A 26467-nucleotide genomic window follows, 5' to 3' on the forward strand; every position below is an offset into this window, starting at 1 on the left:
TTTCCTTGCACGCGTTCCTGCGGGGTACACTATCGCTTGAAATTAGCCAATCAGATTGAAAATTTGGCTAATATCCGGTCAGTGGGTTATGCCGTAAAACAGTTGGGTATAACTGTAAAATGGTTTGAACCCTGAGGTCATGTTATAACTCATCCGCATGAGTGCAGTCCTGAGAAGGACTGTTTGAGGTGACATTGACTGACTTTTTGACAACTTGAACGTTACATCATCACAGTCAACGCAGCTTTTGAACGATGAAATGCTAACAGTGTACACAGCGGTTTTGCTCGACTGTTAGATACTTCGTCATTCAGGCATGCACCATTCTGTTGACGTCAGCGTTTTTGAAAACCTCAGTCCGTTTTCGTTTTTCCACACTTATAAAACAGACCATCCAATTAGGAAATAGGCCTGTCCTGTCCAGTTCCAGTACTCTCTCTTTCTCCGCCCTCAGTGTTCTCTCTTTTCCGCCGCCAAACTCCATGCAGGGCGGAGTAAGATGGAGTTCAGCATTGCGAAAAGAAGGGATTCGAACTCGTGACTGATTTCTGCGATACTGGGTGATGTTGTTCTCAGGATCCATTAAGCTATCCAAGAGCCAACGTATTGGGAGGTTGTCTTTTTGTGAGAAGGTTCGGAACAGAACTTTGGTTTCCAATTTCTCTCTTTAACAAACATCTTAAAAAGCAGATTGAAGACTTTCGTTTCAATAGACCTGTTTGGATCACCGTTTCGTTTTTGTGTAGGGGATGACAGCACAATTATATGCAAAAAGTATACGTCTTTTCAGAGGAAATGGGTAAATGTGGACGAACGCTTAGGAAGAAAGAAAGGGAAATTGAAAAGAGAAAAGGAATTGTCAAGGCATCATTCCAATTTAAACTGCTAACAGTCGTTTTTTCTATTGAAATTCATGAGCCATCCCAGATTAATATTATGGCTCCTGGCGGAGATGCAAGTCGACGAAAGTGCGAACTCGAGAGGTGCGAAACACTGAATAATCTGTGAAATGGTAGATTCCCGCGTGGAAACCAAACTTTCTATTTCCTCGCACGCTCGCCTCACAGGTCCCCACTTAGTGTTCGTGTTGTGCGCCAACACAAACAATACGGACTGTTTTACAGTCTCTAGATAATCTGGCTTGTTGCGATACAAATGCGTGTTATAGATGCATATGCAGATACTGCAACGACCTGGGCTCGGAAAAATTATACACTCGAAATTATTATATAATATAGAGAGACCGGTCTAACGTCTTCATACCCCCTTCCTTTGCTCATGCTCCCCCACCCCACCCAGGCCACCACTTCATTGTTGCCAAACAACGCGAAAACAAATGGTTCGCGCGGTCAGGACAGGAGCTATAATTATCAGGGATTATGGCTCCTGGTCAGGATCGATTAACCTGCGCACAGATCCAGACGTCTCGCCTTAGTGACCTTGACTCACCGTCACGGCATCAATAGTGTTTGTCACGGAGAATTTCATGAGTGACTTCAGAGTTTGCCGTCAGCGGTTAACCCCATGGAGCGACGACAAATACACGAAGTTCCATGAAAGTTCCAAGAGGATTTTACGGCTCGGTCAAATAAACTTTGATTCACAACGGGTTAGAATTTGTAGAAAAAGTTATTCCTAATCCGGATGAAACCAAATACAAGAAGAAAATTTGGAAGATTTAGCAAAGCGCCGGAAATCAAAGAGTGGTGTGATATGATCACGTGTCCAGACGGTCAAAGATCAGAAATAGCACATTAGGACATTAGCATATCATGAACTCATGACATCACTTGTATCCAGCAGATTTCACGGTGTTTTGGTTTCGTGCAGAAACATTCGAGAGTGGACCGAAGAGACTGAAACTGCTAGTGATAAGAATTTAATGCGTTCTTTGTAGCTGCACGATTTATCGTCTGTTTATCAAGCACGATCTTAAAAACGATCCCAAGGACAGCCGACTTGCCTTGTCGCGTATCGCAATTTTCCAGTGCTACACTTTGCTCTGTGCAACTCAATTTCTTTTAACCGACAAGATGATGATCATGAGAGTTGCTACAAAGCCTGTGTACGGGCTTATGGCTTCGATTGTCACTGCATGGATGTTTTTGGCTTACTGCATGTTCTTCAGGATATATTTGGTGTGGATGAGAATTAGCACATGGTAAGTTGTTTGTTAGTTCTCGTATGAATTCAGCTTCTAACCTTTGAACATTCATTGTTGAGATCGTTAATTGTGTAATGTTTGTGTTTATGCATGAACTTCATTTGCAACGATCACCGAGTTTTCAGATTTTTTCGCATCATGCAACTAGTTCATGTTGAATCTTTCCTTCGGTCAGGCTTAATTGCAAATATGTAATTTGGAAATTAAATTTGTGACTTTGCTCAACCATCAATGATTCCTGGCCAGCCCTCTCAACTACATTTTGTTCCAGTCTGATACAAAACTGTAAAGTGTGCACCGTAAATCCTGTGACAATTTTAATGAGCTGTTGTGCTGTGTGTGCAAGGGTGGGTAAAAGAGCAGTTTTCACGGATCTTCTGTCACAGGGGATGTCCACTGATGTAGTGGTCGACATCTCGGGTCAACTGTCCGTTGATATATATCGACCAGGTAGCAGTCAAGTATCTGTTGAGTATTGACCGATCATCACTAAACCGTCGGTATGATATGGACTGATAGTCAGTCATGAGGGCATCACTAGTGTGTTGGCAATATATCGGTGAACCGTCAGTCAAGTATTGGTTAAGTGTTACCCTGGTCCCAGAGGTTTTTCTTGATTTTTTCCCCGCGTAAGAGAGCCGCGAAGCTGCGTCCACGCGGGGAAAAAATCAAGAAAAACCTTTGGGACCAGGGTAGTTAAGTGTCGGTAGTGTACACAACCTTTTTACTAAGTACTAGACTGCTAGACTGCTAGTAATACACCGTTGCAAACAGGAAAATTCAGCTGCTTATTAAGCCTTTATGGCTTTCTTGTGTATAATATTATAAAAAATTAGGCATGATGTTTTTTTTGTATTAAGGCCATGAAAAGAAATTGAAGGGCTTGCTGGAAAAGCCCTTCTGAAAGGAAAAAGGTTTAAAAAGTAATTTGTTTTGTCTTGATCTCTTCACACAGGATTTTAAATTGCATTCTCTCTTTGATACTCGTCTGGGTGTTTGGACTAAATGATATCACGATTACCATAGGAGAATTTGGATTGTTATCAATAAAAGGCGTAAAAATACGTTGGAAAGATGATCCAGGATTGGTATGTACCCCATATATAGACTGTGCTTTTATTTTACGTGTACATTAATTGGCTTGAGCTCTGCTTACAAAATGGGTTTGAAAGTTTTGAAAATTCTTTTGAAAATGGCTCCTTTTCCATGAATGATGCCATTGGCAAGGCCCTAGGGAGTTGGGGGGGGGGGGAGTGGGTTCAATTGGACAATCAGGTATATTGTTTTATTAGTGAGGCGTGAAGACCCTTTTTTAAGAGTTTACAATTATTTTTAACCCCATGCAATCACTTTATTAGTGACTGGAGACTAGTTCTAATCTAAAAATTTTCTGGCAGATTGTTTTGGAGTGAAAAATTTTTTTGGGGACATTTTTTTAGTTTTTTTACTATGTATGCAAAGAAGAATGGCTTTCTACAATGTAGGACTTTTTTGGGTACAGCTTTAGCCTAGCAAGATTTTTGTAGTGTAACAATAAATTATTTTGCTGCATTATTGAGAATTCCATGTCATTACTATATTGTATACCTGATTATCCACCCCCCCCCCCCTCCTTAGGAAACAAGTATTTATATACATACTGTAATCCCTAAGAGTAGTACTTGCAGTACTTTCCCAATGCTCCTACCTAACAAAAAGGTTGAAATGGACAATAACCTTTGGATACTAGCTGACCAAGGTTCCACAAAGCCTAAACAAAGTTCACTTTGCTGAGGGCGGACAAGTCTAAACAGGACTTGTGTTTTGTGTTACCACCAAATGTTGACACTCCACTGTATATGTACTTGTGATCAATATTTGCTGCTTTAATTTTTTTGTACAGACTATTGAAGAGTTGGGATTAATGAAAATTGAATGGAACATTGAAAAACTTAGGTAAGTTGGTAGTAATTTCTTGCAAGGAAAAATTTTAATGTACAGTTCCAGAAAAAATCCATACCCACCCCATGGAAGGTCATTGGAAATTCCTAGGGGGAGAGGATGTTAGAATTCAAAATTTTAGAAGCAAAGTATAAAGCTAACCTGGAATTTCCTTGGGAGGGGGAAGGGGGAAGGAGGTGCAAAACATAAAAACGGACATGGATCTGGAACTGTGCAATTTGCGTGTTTCCATACATTTTGATGTTACAGATTATTTGAAGAGGTTTTTTTAAATAATTTGCTTCATTTTTTTGTAGGGATATAACAATACTCTTCAACATAAAGAAGTTACGAAGAGAGCTGTTTACTCATTTTAAGGTTTGAATAATGTCTTATAAAAATAATTATTATTAAGTTTGTTTCTCACATATTGGTAATTTGTGATGTGACATTATAAATTGCAAAACTAGATGTTTATAATAATAGGACGGGAAAATATATTAAGGATTATTGAAAACCTTACAACAATGAAACTATTTCAAGACATTCCACTTAAAACAGTATGGTAAGAAACTTTGCATAAAGTGGTTGTTATGGCATTTGAAAAGCAGAATTTATAATCACGTAATTTTTCTAAGTCAGAAGTTTTGGGTCAGTTTGTATTTAGTGCTACTGAACAGTTCCTTTAAAAACAAAGAGCTTAGCAAAATTTAGGCAAAAGCACAGAATTTGGGATTTTGTGGACAAGACTTCAGAATCTGAGACTGCCAGCAATTACATTGAAATCCATCACAAAGTGCGCAGTGTAGTTTATATGGTCTTGGTCCCAGGTCTCGGCATCTACGCAAGTCTCAGATAATTGTACCAATTAACACCCCCCTCGATTTGTCATTAAAAGGCATCTTGCCATCTGGCTTTACAGGCTTATATTCCTGATTCTAATATTTGTTAAAAATTTATCTCTTGGTGTTAGGGTGCAACAACAGATGTTTACACTTCATTAACTCTTCATTGGAAAATGGTAGGTTGGAATTGAATAGTAATGTGTACTTGCAGAAAATAAGCAACCCCCTTTCCCCCCCCCCCCCCACCACCACCACCACCACCAAGAATTTCCAATCCCTGCTATGAGTGTGGGGAGGGGGTGGAACTTTTATGAAACTACAAAGTATGGACAGGAATATATTTATTTATTGTTAATTTTTGTATAGATAACATGTTCCCTGGCCAATCATAATCAATGAAAGTGATAAGAAAAGTATATGCTCCTAGCACAAGAGAACTTGTGAAACTGCTAAGATGGATTCTGAGGAGAAACATCTGCAAGTTTTAAGGCACTTTCCTTTACAACAATTTTACCTTCCATTATTGCCAGGGAGGGGGAGGGTATATTAGTGACATGGAACCAGATTGGTAGGCTGCCCCCAAAAAAGGTCTTCAGTTTCACCGGAAAAATCCCCCAGAAAATTTCTAACCACCAAAACTCCCCAGTTGCAAATTTCCAGAAATGTCTTTGCATCTTCCCGTCACTAATATAGCTGAGTACCACCCCTCCCCCCCCCCTTTTCCTGGATCACTAGTTACGAGAATCTCGATAAGACCTGATCTGAGTTGCTTGTCACTTTATTATACTCAGTTGGATTTGTTCCTTTGGATATACTGTGCAGTAATCTGATGCTGTCTGTTTTGATTCACAGCATTCTCTCGGCGATCTTCTCAGCAGTGATCTCCATAATTCCAGTGAGACTATACCTCCATCCTTCACTTTGCTTCATGCTACAGATGTGGAAATTGGATCCCAGCTTGATATTGAGAGAGGGGGCTCATATGTCACCCTGCTTGAGGTACCAGAATCATTTGATATGATGCATAGCTGGGGGCTGGGAAATTTAGGAGTAGCTCCTGTAATGCAGGCCCCAGTTGTTCAAAGGCCGGATAACTTTATCCGCTGGATAAGGCACTATTCGGGGTCTAAAATATGCTTCAAGTTAAATGTTGTCCAAGGTTTTCGTACACTCCTAAACTAGACTGTGGTTAGAGTGTGCATATTTGCTTGTACACGACGAAATACTGAAATCTTTGCACAGATTGAAACTGTCGGTTAGTGACTTATCCACTGGATAAAGTTATCCGGCCTTTGAACAACTGGGGCCAGGTGTATAGAGTCCTAAAGTGATGATGTCACAAAAACTAAATTTATGAAATTATGGGATTTGTTAGTATAAATTATTGGGAAAGAGTATGATGAAAATTCCTACTTGCCAAAAATCAGCATCTTATTGCAATTTGGGAGCGAGATATTAGCTTTGTTATGCCCCGATGACTCCATACAAATCCTTCTAATTTTGTCTCAGTTCCAAATGCCACCACCCATAGAAAACCCTTGCATCACGAGATTCACAGAACTTGTGCGCAGTAACAATAGTAGGAACCGTCCTTAATAGGGTAGGGGTTTTCGTAACTCACTGGTAAACCCTGACCCTATATTTTGGTGAGTAATCCCTCCTCTCCTCATGCATGTACATGTGGACCTTAAGAAATGTTGAAAAATAGGGTGCAGCACTTGATGACAGTCTTGTGAACCCATGTGGGTTACGTGAAGCATCTTATAAGATAAGCGGGAGTTTTCTACAACTGTTCCGTGCTTTTCAAAGGATTTCCTCAAGCACTATATTGAATCACTTCTAATCAATCCTTCAGAAGCTAAGGCAGCAGGGAGCAACTGCAGAAAACTTCAACTAATTATCTTAAGATACTTAACATATGCAACTGGGCCCATGTCTGGATCTTTGTTGTTTGATAATACTTATACTATCTAGAATATATACTCTCTAGAATACAGTGGAGTAGTGGTGAGGCAAGAGCTTTTGTCATTGTACAGGAGCCCTGCTCCCTAGTGGTGATTGGTGATGGTGATTATACAATCTTAAATTTAAATCCTTGCAAATCTTAGTACACAACAAGTTTTTAACTGCAGCTGCCTTTTATTGAATTGTTCTACCAGGCTGCCGTTATAGATGGGCTCTTGATTCCATCAGATAAAGTCACGTCATTGTATGTTAAAGCAAGGGAAGTGACATACTGCTGTGGACTGTATGACACTCGACTTGCCCAGGCCAGGAGAGAGAAGGTATGTGCAGCACACACTAAATTCACAACAACAAATCTATCAACAGACCGTATCAGTATTCTTGGTATTGAATTGGATCTAGCCTGCAATGTATCTCTTGCAGGGAAATTTATTAAAAAACATTTGCTTGTAAAAAGATTTTCCTACTAACTACGCCTTTCAGTAACATGCGGACTCTGAAGTTCAAGATTCAACCAACTGTTACACTTTTCACTGCCGTCAATCACTGCGGCTGACCTCTTAGAAAACAACAACATTTGGCTTGACGGGTCAAAAGGTCGATCCATTTTGACGATTTCTGTATTTTTTGCGGTCAGCCGGTTATCTCTGTAATTATGATTGAACCGGACAGCCAGTTGTCACCGTAATTTTTCTTTCCTTTTTTTTTTTTGTTTTTGTTTTTGTTTTTCTCTGCATATAATTGTAGTTATAGTTTATTGATTTTTTAGCATATGATATTATTTGTTTATAGGCCTCTCCGTTGATAACTATTAACAGTAATTTCATTGTAAATTAGCTGAAGGTCCTACCCTATTCAAATAAAGATATCATTTCATGTCATGACAGCAGAAAAACATGCAAATTGTTAGTTGGGTTGTGAAGTTCAGAGTCCATAGGTTATTGAAAGGCGTGCGTGCAAGCTAGAATAGGTCAATACAGAGAATACAAATACAGTCTGTTCACTTTTGTGAGTTGTTGAAATGACTTAATTAACACATTAATTTTATTTTATGTTTCAGATCATAGAGCTGTCTCTTCTGGATTTCCTGTCCACCTCATATGTAGATGGTCCATCTAGGATTGCAATAACCTTTAAAGGACTGCAGATGTTTGTTTGCCCCACCAAAGTTAATTTTTTCCTAATATTTCTAAATCACTTGCTGAGTCAGCTACCCAAAGTTGGTAAGACACCTGAGGCATAATAAATAGTGAACAATAATAGGAAATGTGCATGGCCACTGCTTAATACATATGTTATGTTATGTTAATCAGGAAAATGTATTCTAACAGATATTGATTATTTCTTGATATTATGATAAGATATCTGTTTATGTACAAGTTTCAAAAGTTTCAATGTTCATGAAAATTTGTTGTCTTTCTGAACAGCCACTCTCTTGAAGTGACCTTCTCCCTTCATCTGCAAGAGTTTTTTTTTTTAATTTATGAACTCCTGTTTAATTTTAGTCGCACTGTTTTAACAGAATATTATTCTTGTAAGCAACTGTATCTTCTGGCTCATTGTTCTGAGGGTTCCCTCTTAGAAGACGTACAAGATTTTTGAGAGTACACTAGTTTCTCCAGCATTTCTTCATTTTTCTAAATAACAACATTTTAAGGTTGCATCTTTTCTCAATTGTTTTCTCCAGATTCACAATCTGAATCTCATGTTAGTAAAACTATAAAACTCAACATGGAAAAGTCGTTTGAGGTGAGTTTCAGGCAGAGAAAATAACTTAATTCTGTGTGGGTCTTTAGCCGTGCAAGTCCCCACAATTTGAATTTCCCTTGGGATGAGTTACATGTACATAAAATACATACATACAATCAACCATTAGAAAAATTTAATGGTGATTCTATTCAGACGTACTGGGGCTTGGTGCGAGTCTCAATCAAATCATCAAATTAAAAGGTCACGGGATTGGTGTTTCTTTGCTAGGTTGGTCTGTGTGCCCATTACTGTGTTGTGTTCTGAGTGCTCCATATTGTCTCTCTTCACCTAGTGGTATAAATGGGTACCTGCGACATACCTCCACCTCCCATTCCCCCCCCCCCCCCCATTACATACACACACCTTACAAGATCTTAGGGTAGTCCACAGGTTATGTATTGCTAGTTAATGAACCAGTCTGTGGCAGAGTATTTGGACAGTGGTCATTAGAAAGTTTTAGAATTACATTTACGGCAACCTGCAAATGCAGAAATGACCACATGACAATGTTTATCCTACATTTGCCCCTCGCTGTTTTCATTTTCTCAGTAAAATTGAGTAGGTTTGTGTAAGCGTCAAAGGACAGAATTATTCTGCATTATTCTCATCCAATCCATGTGTTCATTTTTTCAAGAAAACATTTATTTTATTTTATTTTATTTTATTTTATTTATTCATTCACCACGACATACAAACATAGAAAGTTACAATGAATAATAGACTAGGATTATAAGTACATAAGTTTAGAGTAAATAAAAATAGTAAAAGAAGTAAGAAGTGGCGAGGAGACCTCAAGAAACCCCCGGGCTTATACTGAGAGGTCTCCTCGGAGATATGTTGGGACTTTAAGACCAGTAAAGACATTGTGTTGAGATTTTTTAACATACGGTGGTGGTAAGACTATAAAGACATAACAGAGTCGGACGTTTCGTGCAATTAACTGAGGAAATCAAGAAGCTTTCTTTTGAAGGTGGATAGACTAGGGGAAGACGTAATTGATAATGGCAAAGCATTCCATATTTTTGGCCCTCTATAGAGTATAGTAAATTGCTTGACATTAGTTCGGCAGGTGTGAGGTCGAAAATGAGCTGAGGTTCTGGTATCATAATTATGAATTTGACCACCAGTCGGAAATAAATTTAGAAAGGGCGAAGGCAGCAAACGTTGGTGATAGGAAAACATAAATTTTGCAATATAAAAGGAATTCACTTTAAAAATATCTAGGATATTCAATTGTGCAAATAAAGGTGCAGAAGGTGCAAGGTGATTAGAATTTGTCATAGCTCGCACAGCTCGTTTTTGAAGAAGAAAAATGCGATTTAGGTTTGTTACATAAGTAGAAGACCAAACTGTAGTACAATAAGTTAAATAGGGATAAATTAAGGTATAATACAAAGATTTTTTAGTGTTTGATGACAAAAGGAAACGAAATCTGTACATTATACCAACGGACTTAGAGATTTTCTTGCAAATATAACTGATATGCGATTTCCAGGTGAGACCTTCATCAATATAAATACCTAAGAACTTAACTTCTGTTACTTGCTTGAGGGGTATACTGTCAAGTGAAATTTGGGAGCTCATGCGGACAGATTTTTGTTTGGGTTTAAATATAACATAATTGGTTTTCTTTATGTTAACAGAAAGTTTGTTTGATTTCATCCATAAGCTAATCTTAGTCAGTTCACTATTCATTACAGAGGCAACATGATCAGGGTCTGAATTGGAGTAAAAGATACTAGTGTCATCTGCAAAGAGCAGGCATTCTGCCAGTCTGGTTGTTTTGGGAAGATCATTGATATATCATTAACGGGAATCTGCCATTTGTCATTTGCCATTTGCTGTAAATGCATTTCTTAATCTCTCTATTCCCTCCAGCTATGCGGGTGTGATCCTTAAGTGTCTCATTAACAACCTCTGTTCAATTTCTTTTCCTCCTAATGTGTAGTTAAATGTCAAGGCAGATAATTCAAAGACCTCAGTTTGTTTTCAAGATGGATCAGAAGCCATTAATGTCATTGCATCCTTCAGTCTTTGTCTCCACAAGAGAAACACAAAAGTAAGTATTTAATCTGATCTGTTCAGTAGTGCAGGAATAAACCTCCAATAAACCCAGGTTAACCCTTGAACCCTTAAATATCAAACAACAAATTCTCTTATCTTGTCACCATACTTTTGTTATAAAAGTACTGGGGAGAAGTTATTAAAATATCGAAGAAAATTCACCTTGGGTGATCATATCCTTAATTCTCATGACCTTAAGGGTGAAATAAGTATTGATATTACAAGGAGAAATTTGATGCTGATCACTGTTTGGGCTTAAAGGGTTAAATATACACAAAGTAAATGAGAGATGTATTTTTCAGTCAGCGACACCAGAATACTCAGAGAAAGGAAATCTGAGTGCTCCTATCAGGAGTCGAACCTAAGACTTGTGGGGGCTAAGGCCATTAAACTAGGTTCATGTGACAAACATCCTGCATACAGCTAGGATTGGAATGTCGATGAGTGGTATATGTGATAATTTTCTTTCAATACAAAAAGTACTTTTGAACTTACTGTAGGTAGATAGGACTGGAGGAGTTTAAAGAAACGGGGAGAAAAATGAATTTCAATAAACAAGGAAGTTGACTGACTTCTTTTGTATACGAGAGCAAACCAAGTCAAGAGAAACATTGGTGGTTGTGAACAAAGAATTCAGTCAAGGGTCAATGTCTACTTTGTATGGGCTGGAGGGTGGGGGGTGGGGGAGGGGGGCATTTAAGTGGGGATATAGTTATTTTCTGGAACTGCATTGAACTACGATAACTGATTCTCTTCAATAAAATGAGATTTTTCATTTTAGAGTCAACATACTGTCACAGTGGGGATTCAATCATTTGTTCCCAGCAGACAACAGACAAGAGATCCTTGTGTCATCCTTGGAAATGAGCTCATTTCTGCCCCATGGGAGTGTGAGTTTGCGGTAAGTAACAGAAACATATGGGGTCTCAGTACCATTATGAGGGGTGAGGGGGACTAAATTGAAGTGATAGAAATGTATGCTCGTCCGAATTTGTAAGTTTTGAAAGGATGGCCGAGCATTGAAGAAAATGTACGTAAGTAAGTCATGGCTGGATTTTACATCTAATTGATGGAGAAAATGGCACAGTCAAGGCTTTTTTAACCAATCACAGAGTGTTGTAAGTAAATTTATAACCATAGTAACATGAATTACTTTTATGATCATCACATAATTACTTTGAAAGAAATGTGCAGGACTCTGAGTTGATAGATGTATTTTTCAGTAAGTGACACAGACATACTCGGAAAAAGGAAATCCAAGTGCTCCTATCAGGAGTCGAACCTAAGACCTTCTGATTACTAGTTCAGATGCTCTACCACTGAGCTACAGGAGACTCGTGGGAGCTAAGGCCATTAAACTAGGTTCATGGGACGAACTACCCTGCTAGTCTTTTAGCATATATGAAGTTGTTCACATCTCTGGTGTTTCACATGGTTGGCTTGTTTACCCCCCCCCCCCCCCTCCCCCCTTGTCATAGGCCTCTAAGATGTTCTTAGCTTCTTTGTTATTTCTGTTTCTCAGGGAAGCAACTGGGTGGGGCATTCCACGGTCGCAAGATTCACTTCTGATCAGAACTTTTCACTGGTGCTCAGACCCGACTGTGTGACAGTATTCAAAGATCTTCATGAGGTAAGTTATTGTGATGCTGAAGGCTTGAACCACCTGTTACTCACAGGCTTAAGGTTGGTTTAAAAGCTACCATTCGTCATTTTGATTTGATTTGCCCACCGGATGTCTTGGCATTTGAACTTTGTGTGTATTTCAGCACGCAATTGACCCAGGCAGTCGATTCTTAAATATTAAAATCGGCCTGATTCACAATGTCTGGAAATCTGTTGTATTCGCAGTTTACCGCACTGTCATAAGTCGCGCTAATTTCCAAAGCAACCAAGTGCACAAATTTGTCACATTTAAAATAAATGCTTTGTTTATAGTGGAAATGCACTTAGCTACCCAAAGCTAGTTTACAGGCATTCCACTCAGAAATAACGGGAAACAAATAATAATCAAATCGAACATAACATGTTAAAAATCCCAACTGGCAGGAGGCAAACTGGCTATTTACAAGCGCGGCCGAGGCAGGACTTGAACCCGGAAGTCGGGGACCTCCGAATTTCAAGTCCGGCGCCCTTACCACTGGGCCACGCCGCCTCCACATTTCATTGGACTAATCTCTACCAATCTTACTTTCCTGTGGTGCTGTTTATTATGCTCTACAAGGTGGTTCTATCTTTAGGGTCTGTGGGTGAAATCCTAAAGTGTGATAATTCAACTGAAAGCTACTGAGTAGTACTTTCCGGTTCTATCTTTTTGAGTCAGTGGATGAGAACCTCAGTGTGGCCATTCAAACAAAATCTGTTAAGTAGAACTTTCCTTTGGTATTGGTAATGAAAACCTTTAGTAAATATTGAGTGTGTAACTGAAACCCTCAAATAACCAAAGCAGTTGAGCGATAGATGTACTCTCTTTGGCACGACTCAATCACCTTCATCTGACTGGTCCCACTTTATCAAGAACTGAACACATTCAAACTATTACTTACGTTTATTTCACAGGACTACACATGCCTACTGGATTTAACACAAGTGAATGCTTTGTTAACGTGGGTAAAGAATGCGATGGATAAACAGCCCCGGACCCCAAAGGAGGTATGCAAAAGAACCCCATCCCCTAGCCTCCCCATTCCCATTACTGTGTGCTAAAGGCAGCGGGGGAAAACGAGAAGAGGCTGGGGAGAGGGGCGTTCTCTCTCCAGTCTCCCCGCTTTTATTCGCTCACATCGCAATAATCTTTGTACTGCTTCCCACTCATTGAACGTCTGAAACAGGTAATTACTTTTCACCCCGTTTTTACGACCACTTTTCAGCTAGTTTCTTTTATTCTTGCCCTCCATCTAAATTAATAATAAATGACAGAGTGGACATTTCAGTGACACATCCACAGAGTGGCTGTTCGTCCACTGCTTCCAGATCGAATTGGAATTTGGAAATGTTATTTTTTTTGTGGAGGGAGGAAAGCCGAAGTACCCGGACAAAAACCGTCGGAGCAGGAATGAAAACCAACAACAACAAACTCAACTCACATATGACATCAACTCAGGGAAAAGAAACCGGGCCACATATGGTGGGAGGCGAGTGCTCTCACCACTGCGCCATCCCTGCTTGCCCTAATCTATATGTAACGCGAGTCTTTAAGTGGCTCAGCTGTCGACTGCAGATTGGCAAGTGAAACTGATAATCAACGGAGTCAAATGACTCGCACGCTTTGTTCATTACAATAAAAGTTGTTGTTCCATCTTTTTCATTTCCTTTCTAACTATCTTCTTTTGCTTAGATTTGTGTAAACTGCAGAGGGATAAGACTCGCTTTGGAAATGGATGTCTATGAAGAACTGTTGAACGTCAGCTTAGAAGATATAAAGGTACATGTACCTAGGTGTTACTACCGCTGAAAATACAGAGAAAAACGAAATCGTGGCAGTGTTTCCCCAGCCTTTTTTTTAAATTTGTATCTTTGTGTTTTTGTCTTTCTTGTGATTTGTTTACGCATGGCAAAACTAAATAATGGAAAAGAAAAGTTGGCGCCCCAAGACCACGGTTCTGGTAAAACAAGTTTATTGGCTTCACTATCAGCTTCATGTCATGTACACTGATCCCATGTGTCCTTTTCAGGTCGAGTTCAACCGCGATCAGCACCATGTAACCACGGAATTAACCGTACAAGAACTTGAGGTAAACCAGCTTAAAAACCGAATTCCTGTAGAGAAGAACTCAGTTTTGTCTCAGATGGAACGAGAACAAGGGTCAACTAGAATTGGAAGAGTTTAACTTTTTGAGCGTGTGTCAAACTTGATGGAAACGCATGAGAGTTCGGAGACGAATTCAGAGTTTTTGGAAGGTTTCGAGTGTGCAAGGGAGTTGATAAGAGCAGATTAGACGAGATTAATTGAGTTTAACAAGGTTTTAAACATTTTTGAGGGCACATGACAATTCTGCGGCCAAATGATCTATGAGAACAAGTGAGAAGTTGACCAGAGCCCGGGTTCACGTTAGACTTTGTTAGCCTCCCTCGTAGACGCTCGTTTGGCTGGTCACGCAATCTTTTCGTCACGAGCCAAAAGAGCGTCTGCGAGGGAGGCTAGGCTTTTGTCAGACAGCAGTTGAACAGGACACAATCCCTGGGGTTTATTTGTGCTTTAGGCTGGCTGAAGAGGTAGGAGGAGGAGAAATGGTGAAGAAACATTCAAGTTACTGTAATTCCTTTTCTTTTACAAATTCCTTTCTTGCAGGTAGAGGATTGCACCAACAAAATAATCTTATTTCAGCAACAACATTCCAGTGAAACTAGTTCCAAGTTTCTGCTGAGATTTTCGCTCATGCAGGATGCGACCAGCGAAGATGACAGAATAGTTATTAAGGTATCTTTCAATGAATATTACATGAACGATAGAATTGAGTGATAAACCTGCTGGTTTTGAGCGCCGAAAGTAATTTCGCGTTTGCTTTGGTTTTTTCAAAGTTCGCGCCCTTTTTTCAACCAATAAATCGTGACCTGTTCGCACGCGTTTTCCCGCGCTTTGCGCCGGTTACACGCGTATTTGCTTCGAATTGTGATTGGTTTATTGTGTGTGCTCTTTATTATATCTCTGTTGTGATTGGCCAGAGTAATTACTTTCGTTTTAGTCTTACGACACTCAACTGAAAACCTCTCTATTGCCATCACGTACATTGAGAGACCTTAATACCGGCAAGCGACGTCTGCCCACTCGCCTTGTATTGACACACCCAAGTCGTTGTGTGTTAAGCAACCAAACTGTTGAGAAATAGAACCAGTCGGTTTTTTAGTAGTTATCCTCCGAAATCGCGCGGAATATAGTAAATCGGGATTTTCCGCAACAGTGAGCAGGATAATTGTTTTATTATTCAACACATTGCGGATAACAAAGTACAGTTTTATTGCAGAAAAGCTGGAGACGATCTTTATTTTGCCATTTTTCTCCCCGACACACGAAATTACGTTTATCACTGGGATATCTGTTGACTACGGTCGACGAATATCCATCTCCACTTCAGGGACAGGCCTGAGGATACCTGTACTTGTAATTATGCCCTGAAGCGGCTTCAGGGCATAATTACAAGTACAGGTATCCTGTTCAGAGAAACACCGACTTGACGATCAACGGGGCTTGGAGACGGATGGCATTTGTTGAAATTGTTCTGTTTTTTTTTTCCTTTTCACAGAGACTTCGTACAGAACTTGCAGACTCAGCAGTTAACATCCAAGAGACTCTGTTACTCAAGTTACTGCAGTTTGCCGGCATCAAAGACAAAAGTCAGTTGTGGGGTGAAAAAACGACAGAAGAACAAGAGAGTTCGAGCGATGCCCTCCCCGCCTTCTTGACCTCAGCGCGATATTATTTTGAGAAACTTCAAGTGGGAGCCTTCCAAGTAGTGGTAACTTGCACTCCAGCGAGTAAACTTCCAGATGAGATAGAGAGTTTAAAAACTACATTGGAAATTCCCGCGGGCTTTCCACCTCTGATGGAAAGCGCAAATGTTAAATTTGGTAATTTGAAGAGTTCTTTGTTCATGTATTTTTCGTGAAGTTGTGGAATGTAACTCTCAATTGTGAATTGTGTTACGTTATTACAAAGTAAGGGCTGAAACGGAAGGTTAAGCCTTGAACTCCCCATTGCGATCAGCATCTAAATTCTCCTCACAATGTCACTGCTTCATCAAGCATGGAGTTCATGAGAATGAAGTAAATGATCACCAAAGATGAAAAGTCTTGATCCTCAAATAAATTCTCCCAAGTAGCACCATAAGAAATGTATGGATGACCGTGCAGAGAATACGTATTCTGATACTGGGGCTTAAATGTTTAAATTTTGCTCCAACTTTTCTGAGAGATAGTTTAGCGGAGTGACACGCGAATGCGTGCGAGAATCATCTGTCACGCGCGCTTCTACTTCTCACTTTACTTTCTGTAGGGGAAAGAGAGAGTGTTCAAAGAATGGTAAAGGGTGTGTAAAGATTTTGCGTAAGTGTTTGCTTGAAAAAAAAAAGAAAAGGCTACATGAGCTAGTGTATTTGGATAGGAGCTTGCTTAAACGGGCGATACTATACACAAAAAAATATATATAGACTTGTTTTCCGTGTGTAAGAGACGTTTGAACTTCAAGCGATGGTATTCAATATTTATAAATGTAAATGTGGAGAAACCATTCTCTCAAAAAGCTGTAAACTTGCCCTCAAGATGACGCCTCATGAAGTTCTTTATTAGGCGTGTCCTCTCTGACATGTTACCTAGACTCAACGTCAAAGTGTTCCGAAATTTTTGTTTTCTTTCAGGAGAGTGGTTACGGACTGGAATCTGTTACAAGACGATACTTTCTCTCGGTCGAGATGCTAGGAGGCATTACTTAAAGGTGCGCTTAAGTTAGAACCACATTACACAGGAAAGCAATCAGCTCTACAGCCAAGTAGCCGCATTTTAATATCCACAGACTAAAGCGTTAAAACCATTTTGTACAGAATGATAAACGCTATACCACAGCAAAGAGAATTGCTCAATAACATTTCGCTTGAATAGATCAATTTGCTTCAGGATATCGTTTGTGACAGCCGGCGCTCGACAGCACAAGAATTTACTGCATAGTAGTTTTCATTTAGGACCGGTTATTCTTAGTGTCACTTTGAATGGCCAAACGTTAAAACGTTAAAATAATCGTTCAGGGTTTTTTTTCAATAATTGACCTAGCAATGCACAGAAACTAGTATTCATTAGTTTTGGATGCGGATGGCTTGGATGGCAATAGATTGCAACTTGAAAAAATTGGCCAATTTTTTTCAAGTTCGTCCTGTGCATTTGAGAGAAATCGCTAAAAACTAATAATCGTTTGTGAGAGAAAAAGTTATATAATTTCAAACATTTGAGTAGTTTTGAGACAGTGCCGCTTAAAACAGTTTTAAGAAAGCGTAAGGAAATAACTAGACACATTTATCTTCTTAAAACGACTCACAGGTACATTAGTCTGTTGATACTCTTTAAGGTCCGACTAGAAGTTTATCAATGGCGCAAAATGAGTATCTACTATGTCTTGCGTGAATTTTGCGTGTCTTTTGTGCTTAAGGATTACCATTAACTGCCAATTCGGTATGCTATGTATTAACACAAATTTGTTGTATTCAGGAAATCGGCCGCCAGTCCACATCTCTACTTGGCTCGCTTCATCTGCTTGGTAACCTCTCCAGTTTGCAGGACGAAATCAGCGATGGGCTTGCCGAGCTGAGAGAGACTGGTGACTACATGGGATTTGTCAGGCAAGTGAGAGGGGGCCTGGCGGAATCATACTACAAGGTACGATAACTGAAATCCCGCGGAAACGGGTGCAAACATCAGACCCCACGAGGCTTTCTGTTTCATCGGAATGAAGAGAAAAGAAATTGTCCTGTGTTTGATGTTGATAAGGATTGGCTAAAAATTTAAAACAAAGTCAAACGGTCCAATAACAACAACGTCGACATCTTTCGACGGTGTGGTCAGTCTTCAGGATTTCTTCCACAGACCCCCCCGGGGGAAGGGGTGCAGATGCTCCACTCGAAAGGGTTACCTTTTTCAGGCTGGAGGTATATAAAAGCTGAAGTATACAAAAGCGTAGAGAAAACTGTTATTTAGGTATTTAAAAGAGCCCTTCAAATATCCAAGCTCAGAACAGATCCAAGCTCTAAACGTAACGTTTCTACTGTTGGCATGTGAAAGGGGGTGTCATTTTCTGTGTAAAAGGGTAAAGGTGTGAAATTCGGGACAGAGCCTGCCCGTTTAAAACTTTGAACTATGTTGAGATTGTCTTCCTCCTCCCCCCCTCCTCCGTCCGGATCACGGGCCCGATCACAGGGACATACTGCTCATTAGCTTTCATCTAAATGGTGGCACAGACTCGAAAGATGTTATCCGTGTTTCTTTTAAAATGAAACGAAATACTGCTAGTTGGCGCGTTCTTCTTATTGTGGTCTCACGGAAATTTGGAAATGTTAGTTTTATGGGGGGAAGGGGGGGGGGACTATGATACCCGGTGAAAAAACCAACAGCAAACTCAACCGACAAACGACGCCAAATATAGGAATCCAACCTGGGTCACGTCGGTGGGTTGCCTGTTCCTGCCGGGCGAGTGATAATCTGCGATCATACCCTCCCTCCCCTCCCTCCCTATCTCATCACTCTAAAAACGAAGACATCTAATCGCAAGTTAGGCGAGTGAAGGAAATTGCGATGCGAGTAAAAAGATAAAGCCGCACAGACTATTCTCGTTTTTTTTTTCCACTTACGATATTTTTCCTCACGTTTATTATTTACACGCATCTCAACACCTGGAACAGGTTTTAAATTTGTGAGAGGCGAATGCTCTCCTCGCTGCGCCATCTCTGTAACGCTCAACTGGAACATATGATAGTCTTTCGGTGTAGCCTTGGTCGGTACCTGGTGATCAATGTACACAACCGTTTATTTTGGTGATACTTCACCGTGAGCCTTTTTTAAAAATGTATTAAAATACGTGTAAATGTAAACCGTATGTAGCCTTGAAACTACTCTCCCCCCGTTCATGAACTTTATTTACCCAAATTCCTTCCCCGGTTATCAAAACACTCCTGGAAATGTCTCTGCAACGTAGGGTACGACATCCGACAGGTCACACCACAAGTGTTGTGATGTTTGATACCTGCTGTTATTTTACACCACCGAAATTACGAAATATCGTACGATATTCCACCCCCAATGACGGCGTCGATCCTCGCTCGAGTCTCATTCCAGCATCTTTTGCTTCGCAGTTCGCTGATTCATGGTCGGCGACCATCGCTCAATCAGCCGCGAGATCCGACAACAGTTCTCCAGTTGGGATCGACACGACAGACGTGAGCCAAACAACCTCCCACGCGATGAGGACTATGCGAGGTGTTGTCGGCAGTCTAACCAGTTTTATTCTTAGCCCTTCGAGAGAAGCGAGTCGTGGAAAACTACAGGTGACTTGTTAAATATTCATGTTGTTTTTGTTTGCGTTCTGCCTCGTCTCTATGTTGGCCGTGTGTGATTGCAATCTAGCGGCCTGGGTAGAAGATTTGGTCGTTTGGTGAGATTTTAGGCAACTAGGCAACCAAGATGGCAATGCACGTTATCAAAACGGCGTTTTAAAAGAAAGAAATGAATAAATTTCGTGTTCCTTTTACTACGCGGTATTATTCCAATTCGTTCAATTTGCATAATGTCGTTGAACTGTCTAGAGTGTTGAATCCGTTAAATTTCAACAAGAGAAAGAAATATACTGTATTTACCATCGTCCATTCACGATCCCTACTAAACGTCCACCCCATGTGAGATTGTCTTAAACATTTCTTTAATAAGAAAATTAGTAAATATTGCTTGTGTGAAAAAAAAAAAAAACAAGAAAGAAAGAAAAAATCCGAACACCCGCTTCTATTAGGTACTTCTTCAAGGTATTGCATTCTCTTTGTATTTGCGCTGTACTGTACTGTACTGTAGTGTACTGTACTGTACTGTAGTGTACTGTACTGTACTGTACTGTACTGTACTGTACTGTACTGTACTGTACTGTACTGTACTGTACTGTACTGTACTGTACTGTACTGTACTGTACTGTACTGTACTGTACTGTACTGTACTGTACTGTACTGTACTGTACTGTACTGTACTGTACTGTACTGTACTGTACTGTACTGTACTGTACTGTACTGTACTGTACTGTACTGTACTGTACTGTACTGCACTGCACTGTACTGTACTATATTTTATTATCCAACTCTGTTCGAATGACGGTCGAAACGAGTACAAAATAAGACGCGGTATTTGTACAGGTAGTTATTTGTATTGTAAAAAGACCCGGTTTGGTTATTCGTACAGAAAAACTGGTTTTCTAACACGCGCTCTCGTCTTGCTTTAAGCTTTTCTTTGCTACTAATCAGAACAGCTTAAGTTAGAAAATAAATATCTTATCAGACATTTTGGTGTGTAGTATCGCTGTATATTTTTTAACAAGCCCGCAGCACAGCTCGACGTCTAAATAGGCAACGATACAACACATATATGTACTGTATTGGTTTGCATTGTATTGTGTTGTATTGTCTTTCTATTTGTATACTTTACTGTAATGAACTGCGCTGTGCCTTACTGGGCTGTGCTGAGCTTAGTTGAGCTTCACTGCACTGTACTATCAAAGTACCGCGACATGGTACGGTATTGTATTGTACTTCAATGTATAAACGGTCATGATGTTAAAAATGAAAAACTTTCTCGTTCTATTTTAGCTTTCCGATTCGCCCGCTACCACGCCTCCAGGCAGTCCGAGCACCCAGTTGACTTCCAGGAGACTGTTACCGACAGACCCTGATGGCTATGAGTCCTCAGGAAGCGAGGAGAGCAGTTTGTCCTGCATACAGTCCGTGGAGGGCTGGGAAATGGTACCTAAAGATGAACACAGAAAACGGAAAGGACAGGAGTTTCTAGAAAGGCTGCAAGTGAGCTTGTGCGGCGAAGTAAACAAGGACGAGAAGTAAGAAAACGGGGTCTCCATCTTGTAGTTTTGATTTTTTTGTAGGAGGGCTCTCTAAAAAAAAAAAACAAAAAACAAAAACAGTGTTTAGTCTAGTTTGTCTGATGCGCTGACAAGTAGCTTCCATTCAAATTTTCACTTTCTCGTTTACTGACAACCAAATGAATTTCACATTCAACGCCACCAATACTTTTTTTTAATAATTTTCTTTGAATGTCCGTTCTTCAGACTTGAATTTATTCTCAAAGTCTTAAGTCAGCTCCACTTTATACAGCATAGTAACTGGTCAGATTAACGGTGTTAACGCCTCCTCAAGAAATTGTGAAGAAAGCACCGCATTAAAAAGGTTCTAATTCAAGAGACCATATCATATTATCTCACATGGTAGACTCGTGAATTATACCCGCGTTTTACAGGACAATAAACCTCACTACAGTAAGTGCAGCCTGAGTATTTCTTCCACAGACTCAATAGTTCAGTCTGGCACAATAACAGGAAAGTGTTACTTATTGGCTTTCATTGGCGACCAATAGGTTTTGTTTTAGACGTTTTACTCTACTACACAGTAAACATTTCCGTTAGCTTGTTGCCGAAATCCCGGTCAGCCTCTACACAGAGTCACGTCACGCACTCCTTCCTGGGAGGAATGCGTGACATTACGAGCCAAAGGACGTCTGCAAGGCTATGATTTTGTTTTTGAGTACGCGGGTCAAATAAGAAAACACAAGAAAAACCAATTAACAAAGGAAATAACATTTCATTTATATTTCGTTTGTTCGCAAGTGAGCAAAAACTGCTTAAAACTGAACTTTGGAACTCGCCAGGTGGTCCATGACCATATAGCTTTTTCTTCCTTGAGAAATGCAGTGAGAAATGACACATGTTAGACTATAATTCCTTCATTTTCACTATCTTCTATAAATTTTAATGCTGTTCATTGTACTGACAATTGTACAAAAGTGAGAATACTTCGCGCATTTTGCACGCAACAGACGACATTGTTTCTGTTGACGTCGCGCGCGTCGTCTGACTCAGAGTCCAAAGTCCAAGGTCAGCTTGAGAAAGCTATTTTTGGGACAATTAAAAGTCCAAGTTTATAGAAAGAACACAACCACCGGCCAATCACTTGGACAACCTTGAATAGTGATTGGAAACTGTGAACAATTCCCCAACGTTTAAGCTGGGGAAACCCATGTATGCTAGAAAGCGACTGCAGTGCACCACTCACTCGCTTAACATTACTTGTTTATAAAAACAGCTGGACTAAGTCCAGTTTGACTCTAAAGTTAGAACCACCTTGTACGGCGTAGTAAACAACACCACAGGAAAGTACTGCTCAGTAGCTTTCATTTGAATGGTTTGAACACTTTAAGATTTCATCCACAGACTCAAATATTATAACCACCTTGAATAGCATAATAAACAGTACCACAGTGAAGTAATGCTCAGTAGATTTCATGGAATGACCACACTTCAGCAGACTAGAGAGTTTAGTACGTTACTTTCTTGTACAACACAGAAAACAACATCACGGGAAGGTATAGCCTGTGAACAGGCTCCCAAGTGGGATATAGAGCGAAGGCAAAAATCGAGCTCCGCTAGGCTCGCCAATTTTTCTTTTCGCCCTATACCCCACTTGGGAGCCTGTTCACAGGCTAGGGAAAGTACTGCTTAATGGCTTTCATTTGAATGCTCACACGCTGAGCTTCCATCCGTGGACTGAAAAGCTAGAGCAACCTTCTACAGCATAATAAACAGCACCACAGGAAATCACTGCTCAGGAGCCTCTTCTGAAAGGTCAAACTTTTAGTATTTTATCCACATTCTCAGAAGTTAGAAAACACTTTGTGGGACAGATTTAATAAAGAGCACCGCGCCAACGGAAGTAGTGTTCAATAGCTTTTATTTGAATAGTTATACTTTCTCAGTGTGCAGACTGAGAATTACTAAATACCTTGGACAGTGTAATTGTCTGGTCGATAGCTATCTCTTGCGTAGCCTCACTGTTTTAGGATTTCAACCACCGTCTCCTGTAACAACCACCTTGCAAAACACAGAATTGATTGATTCGGGACATCAAGAGTTTAATATTATCATTTTTTTTTATCACAGGTTCGTGAGCTGTTTGAAGATGAGACATCTTAATCCAGATGACAAACTTAACGCGCTGATCACGAGCCAGAATGTCTACTTCATGAAGGTTGGGGCGCCGACTGCGGATCACGTGGTTCTAACGGTCAAATTGGACCACCTTTACAAGGCGCGACATCGCGATCAAGGTATGTGATAAGTGACTTATTGCATGGATTATAACTCATAATATCCATACACAAGAGCTTTCGAGCTTAAGTCATACTAGAATGGTGTTTTCGATCACCAAAATTGAATTATTTAAAAACGCACTCCGGAGTAAATTTTTGACAAAGCCGTCTTCTTCGCCTGCTTGATGACGATAGAAAATAGTGAAAGCAAGTTTTTGGTTATATGCAATAAGAAAGGCGATTGTAATTAGAGCTAGTTTCAGTTGAGTGTCATAAAACCAAAACCAAATACCAAAGTAAAACCAAAGTAATTACTCTGACCAATCACAGCAGATCCAAATAGCACAATGAACCAATCAGAATTCGAAGCAAGTACATGCAACCGGCGTCAAGCGCGGGAAAACGCGTGCGAGCGAGGCACGGTTGGTTTTGTTTTTCATTGGTTGAGAAAGTGGCGCGAGTTTTGTTAACCAATCACAGAGCGAAGAATAGCAAAACCAAATCAAACGCGAATACTTTTGACACTCCTGGTTGGAAACCTCTTCATTTAGATAACCAGTATTCTAAACGCCTCGAGCGTGGGAGAAAGAATAATTATAGAAATAAATATTGCTTAGTGGTGGGTTCGATTTTTGTCTGTCACTCAGATTTTTTCTATCTTTCCTTTTTTTTTTTTTTTTCGCTTGCAGATGACGAGCATTACCTCGAGTTACTGATGAGAATATCAGGAGGCAAGCGACTTTCCCTCCCATCCCCCAATCCCGCCGACAGTCCCCTCGTCCGATGTGGCACAGTGAAAATTGCACAGAAAGCGGCGAATGTAATTAACGAGACGAAACGGAAGAATGAAGAGGATAATTCAAGATAGCGATTGTGGAAGTTTTGGATTTTCACTTGATCTTCTGGGTTGTGTCATGGGTATCTGGCTGACTGGGTTCGAGTCGTTGTCGAAGACATTGGGTCCATTAGGGAGCTCAAGCAGCGACGACGGAACCTTGAAAATATAATTTTATTTTGTTTGTGCTACTTCGCGATTATTTCAACTCGTTCATCTTCCACAGAAACGGTTCGCTACCCAGGAACCAAATTGGTAAGAATAGGCCATTTTCATGATGGCGCCATTTGACTACAACTACCAGAATTCATTTCGTTTTCCTTTTCAAATTCAAACTTTGCAATCCCAGTGGAGAGCAAAGAATAATAGCTCTAATTAGCATGAGAAAACAAAAAACTGAAGGATTCTGGTAGTTGTAGTCAAATGACGCCATAGTGAAAATGCCCTATTGCGTTCAAATTGAGAAAGAAAGTGAAAAATTCACCGTCGTGGGCTCACGGTCCCCCCAAAAACTAGAACTTGGCTATTTCACGTTGTTGTTTTGCAGAGGACAGTGAAGAAATGTACCAAAGTTTAAAGCGCACGTGCATAGCGATTGTTTTCTTCTCATTAAAACTTTTGTTTTGCGGCGTTGTCTTTCCCGTTACCGTCTTACGACGACGGTAACAAGAACATCACAAAACGATGGGATTTAATTAGAAAAACAAGGGCCCTGCCCGTGCGTTATAAATTTTGGTACATTTCTTCGCTGTTCTCGGCCAAACAACAACGTGAAGTGACCAAATTTACGGTTTTGTACACAACGTGAGCACATGACGTTGTATTTTTTTATACTCTGTCTCAACTTGAACGTCGTTTTCACCTGTTCTGTTACTGGATAGTTCGGCCACATTGCACAAGTTGAACGAATTGGAATAATCGCGAAGAAGTGCAAGTAAATGCGAACTTATATTTTTAAGTGACGTTTTCGTTGGCGTTGCCATCGTGGTTTCTTTAAGTCTCTAGTATCGCAACATGGCCGTTGAATGCAGACCAGTTCCTCGACGTTTTCAGAGTCCTTCGCCTCTCTGAACTCGACTTGTAGGCAAATCGAACCGTTTCCTTTGCCGTTTATTAAACTACGGACACATGTTCATCCTTCACTTCCGAGAGTGGGTAATATGAGGTCAATTGTTTAACTTCATTTTGGGAGTTTCAACAAACGGACAGCGACTTCTGAATGCTCTTCTCAAAAAGTTTCATTTGGAAACTGACGAATAACGATGATGAGTTAGTCTCTTTCAAAGCCGGCTTTTGGGCTCGTTACGCAACGCGCTCCCCTGGGGAAAGAGTGCTTTGCGTGGCGAGCTCGGGGAAAGGCTGTGAAGGGAACTAATGGCGAGAATAAGACTATATACAGTGATCACTAAAAATCCATTATGAGGTTTTTGGGCTTTCCGGATTAATAAATAGCTTTAATATTGCCGATTGCGAACACAGGACGTAAAGGAGTCATTTTGAACGTAATTTTGGCTAAATTTATCGGGCAATGGCAGCGCAAAACGAAGTTGTTGATTCAAATATAAGAACGTGGTGATCACACTTCAAAGCTTCCTGGATCTTGTTACGCGTCGGCGAAATGATCGTCGCCCGAAGGGAACTTTCACGAAAGCGAAGTTTTCCGTAAAAACTTGTGATACGCCTATAGTCATTGATGTCTTCGGTTTCTATCTTCCGCAAATCATTTCAACAGACGCATAATGCCTTGATCAGTGACGTTCATGTATTTGAATTAAAAAACAGCAGTTGCCCCCAGTAGATTTAGCCGAAATTACCGTCGCATTTGACTTCTCTACGCTCTGTGCCGCGAGCAAAGCTTTGAAGATACGTTGCGTTTATTCTTATTCCAGAGTACTTAATATATTTACTGACGTGTTAAGAGTCCACATGTGATACCCCCCCCCCCCCCTCAACCCTTTTTTTCCTGTGGTGAGATTTGATAAATTTTAATGGCGAAGTAGATGTTAGAAGGGTTTGGGAAAGAAATGTATTATTTGCGAGAATTGTGTTTTAAAGAATTACCTTGTAAATGCTGTTTAATAAATTATATTCTTATTAAAA

The 26467-nt window shown here is 40.2% G+C and overlaps 1 protein-coding gene across 2 annotated transcripts; it reads left to right on the forward strand.

Moving 5' to 3' along the window:
* Positions 1-1582: 1582 nt before the first annotated feature.
* On the forward strand, positions 1583-26467 carry LOC146460085 (intermembrane lipid transfer protein VPS13D-like). 2 transcript variants are annotated; one of them, XR_014857677.1, is made up of 24 exons: positions 1583-2161; positions 3120-3252; positions 4047-4099; positions 4402-4462; positions 5058-5105; positions 5782-5928; positions 7089-7214; positions 7955-8117; positions 8582-8643; positions 10592-10702; positions 11489-11608; positions 12230-12337; positions 13264-13356; positions 14042-14128; positions 14379-14438; positions 14996-15124; positions 15948-16272; positions 17058-17134; positions 17899-18066; positions 19536-19727; positions 21027-21271; positions 23384-23550; positions 24222-25342; positions 25373-26467. XR_014857677.1 is itself a non-coding variant. In XM_085088370.1 (23 exons), exons 1-23 carry the CDS (start codon positions 2034-2036, stop codon positions 24398-24400), a joined length of 2982 nt encoding a protein of 993 aa, XP_084944496.1. In that variant the 5' UTR covers positions 1583-2033; the 3' UTR covers positions 24401-26467. The 2 variants fall into 2 exon arrangements, 1 of the variants encoding a protein (XP_084944496.1); XM_085088370.1 differs by having other exon boundaries at positions 24222-26467.

Source organism: Pavona decussata, unplaced genomic scaffold (genome assembly GCF_977016875.1).
Source record: "Pavona decussata unplaced genomic scaffold, jaPavDecu1.1 SCAFFOLD_214, whole genome shotgun sequence".
NCBI lineage: Eukaryota > Metazoa > Cnidaria > Anthozoa > Scleractinia > Agariciidae > Pavona > Pavona decussata.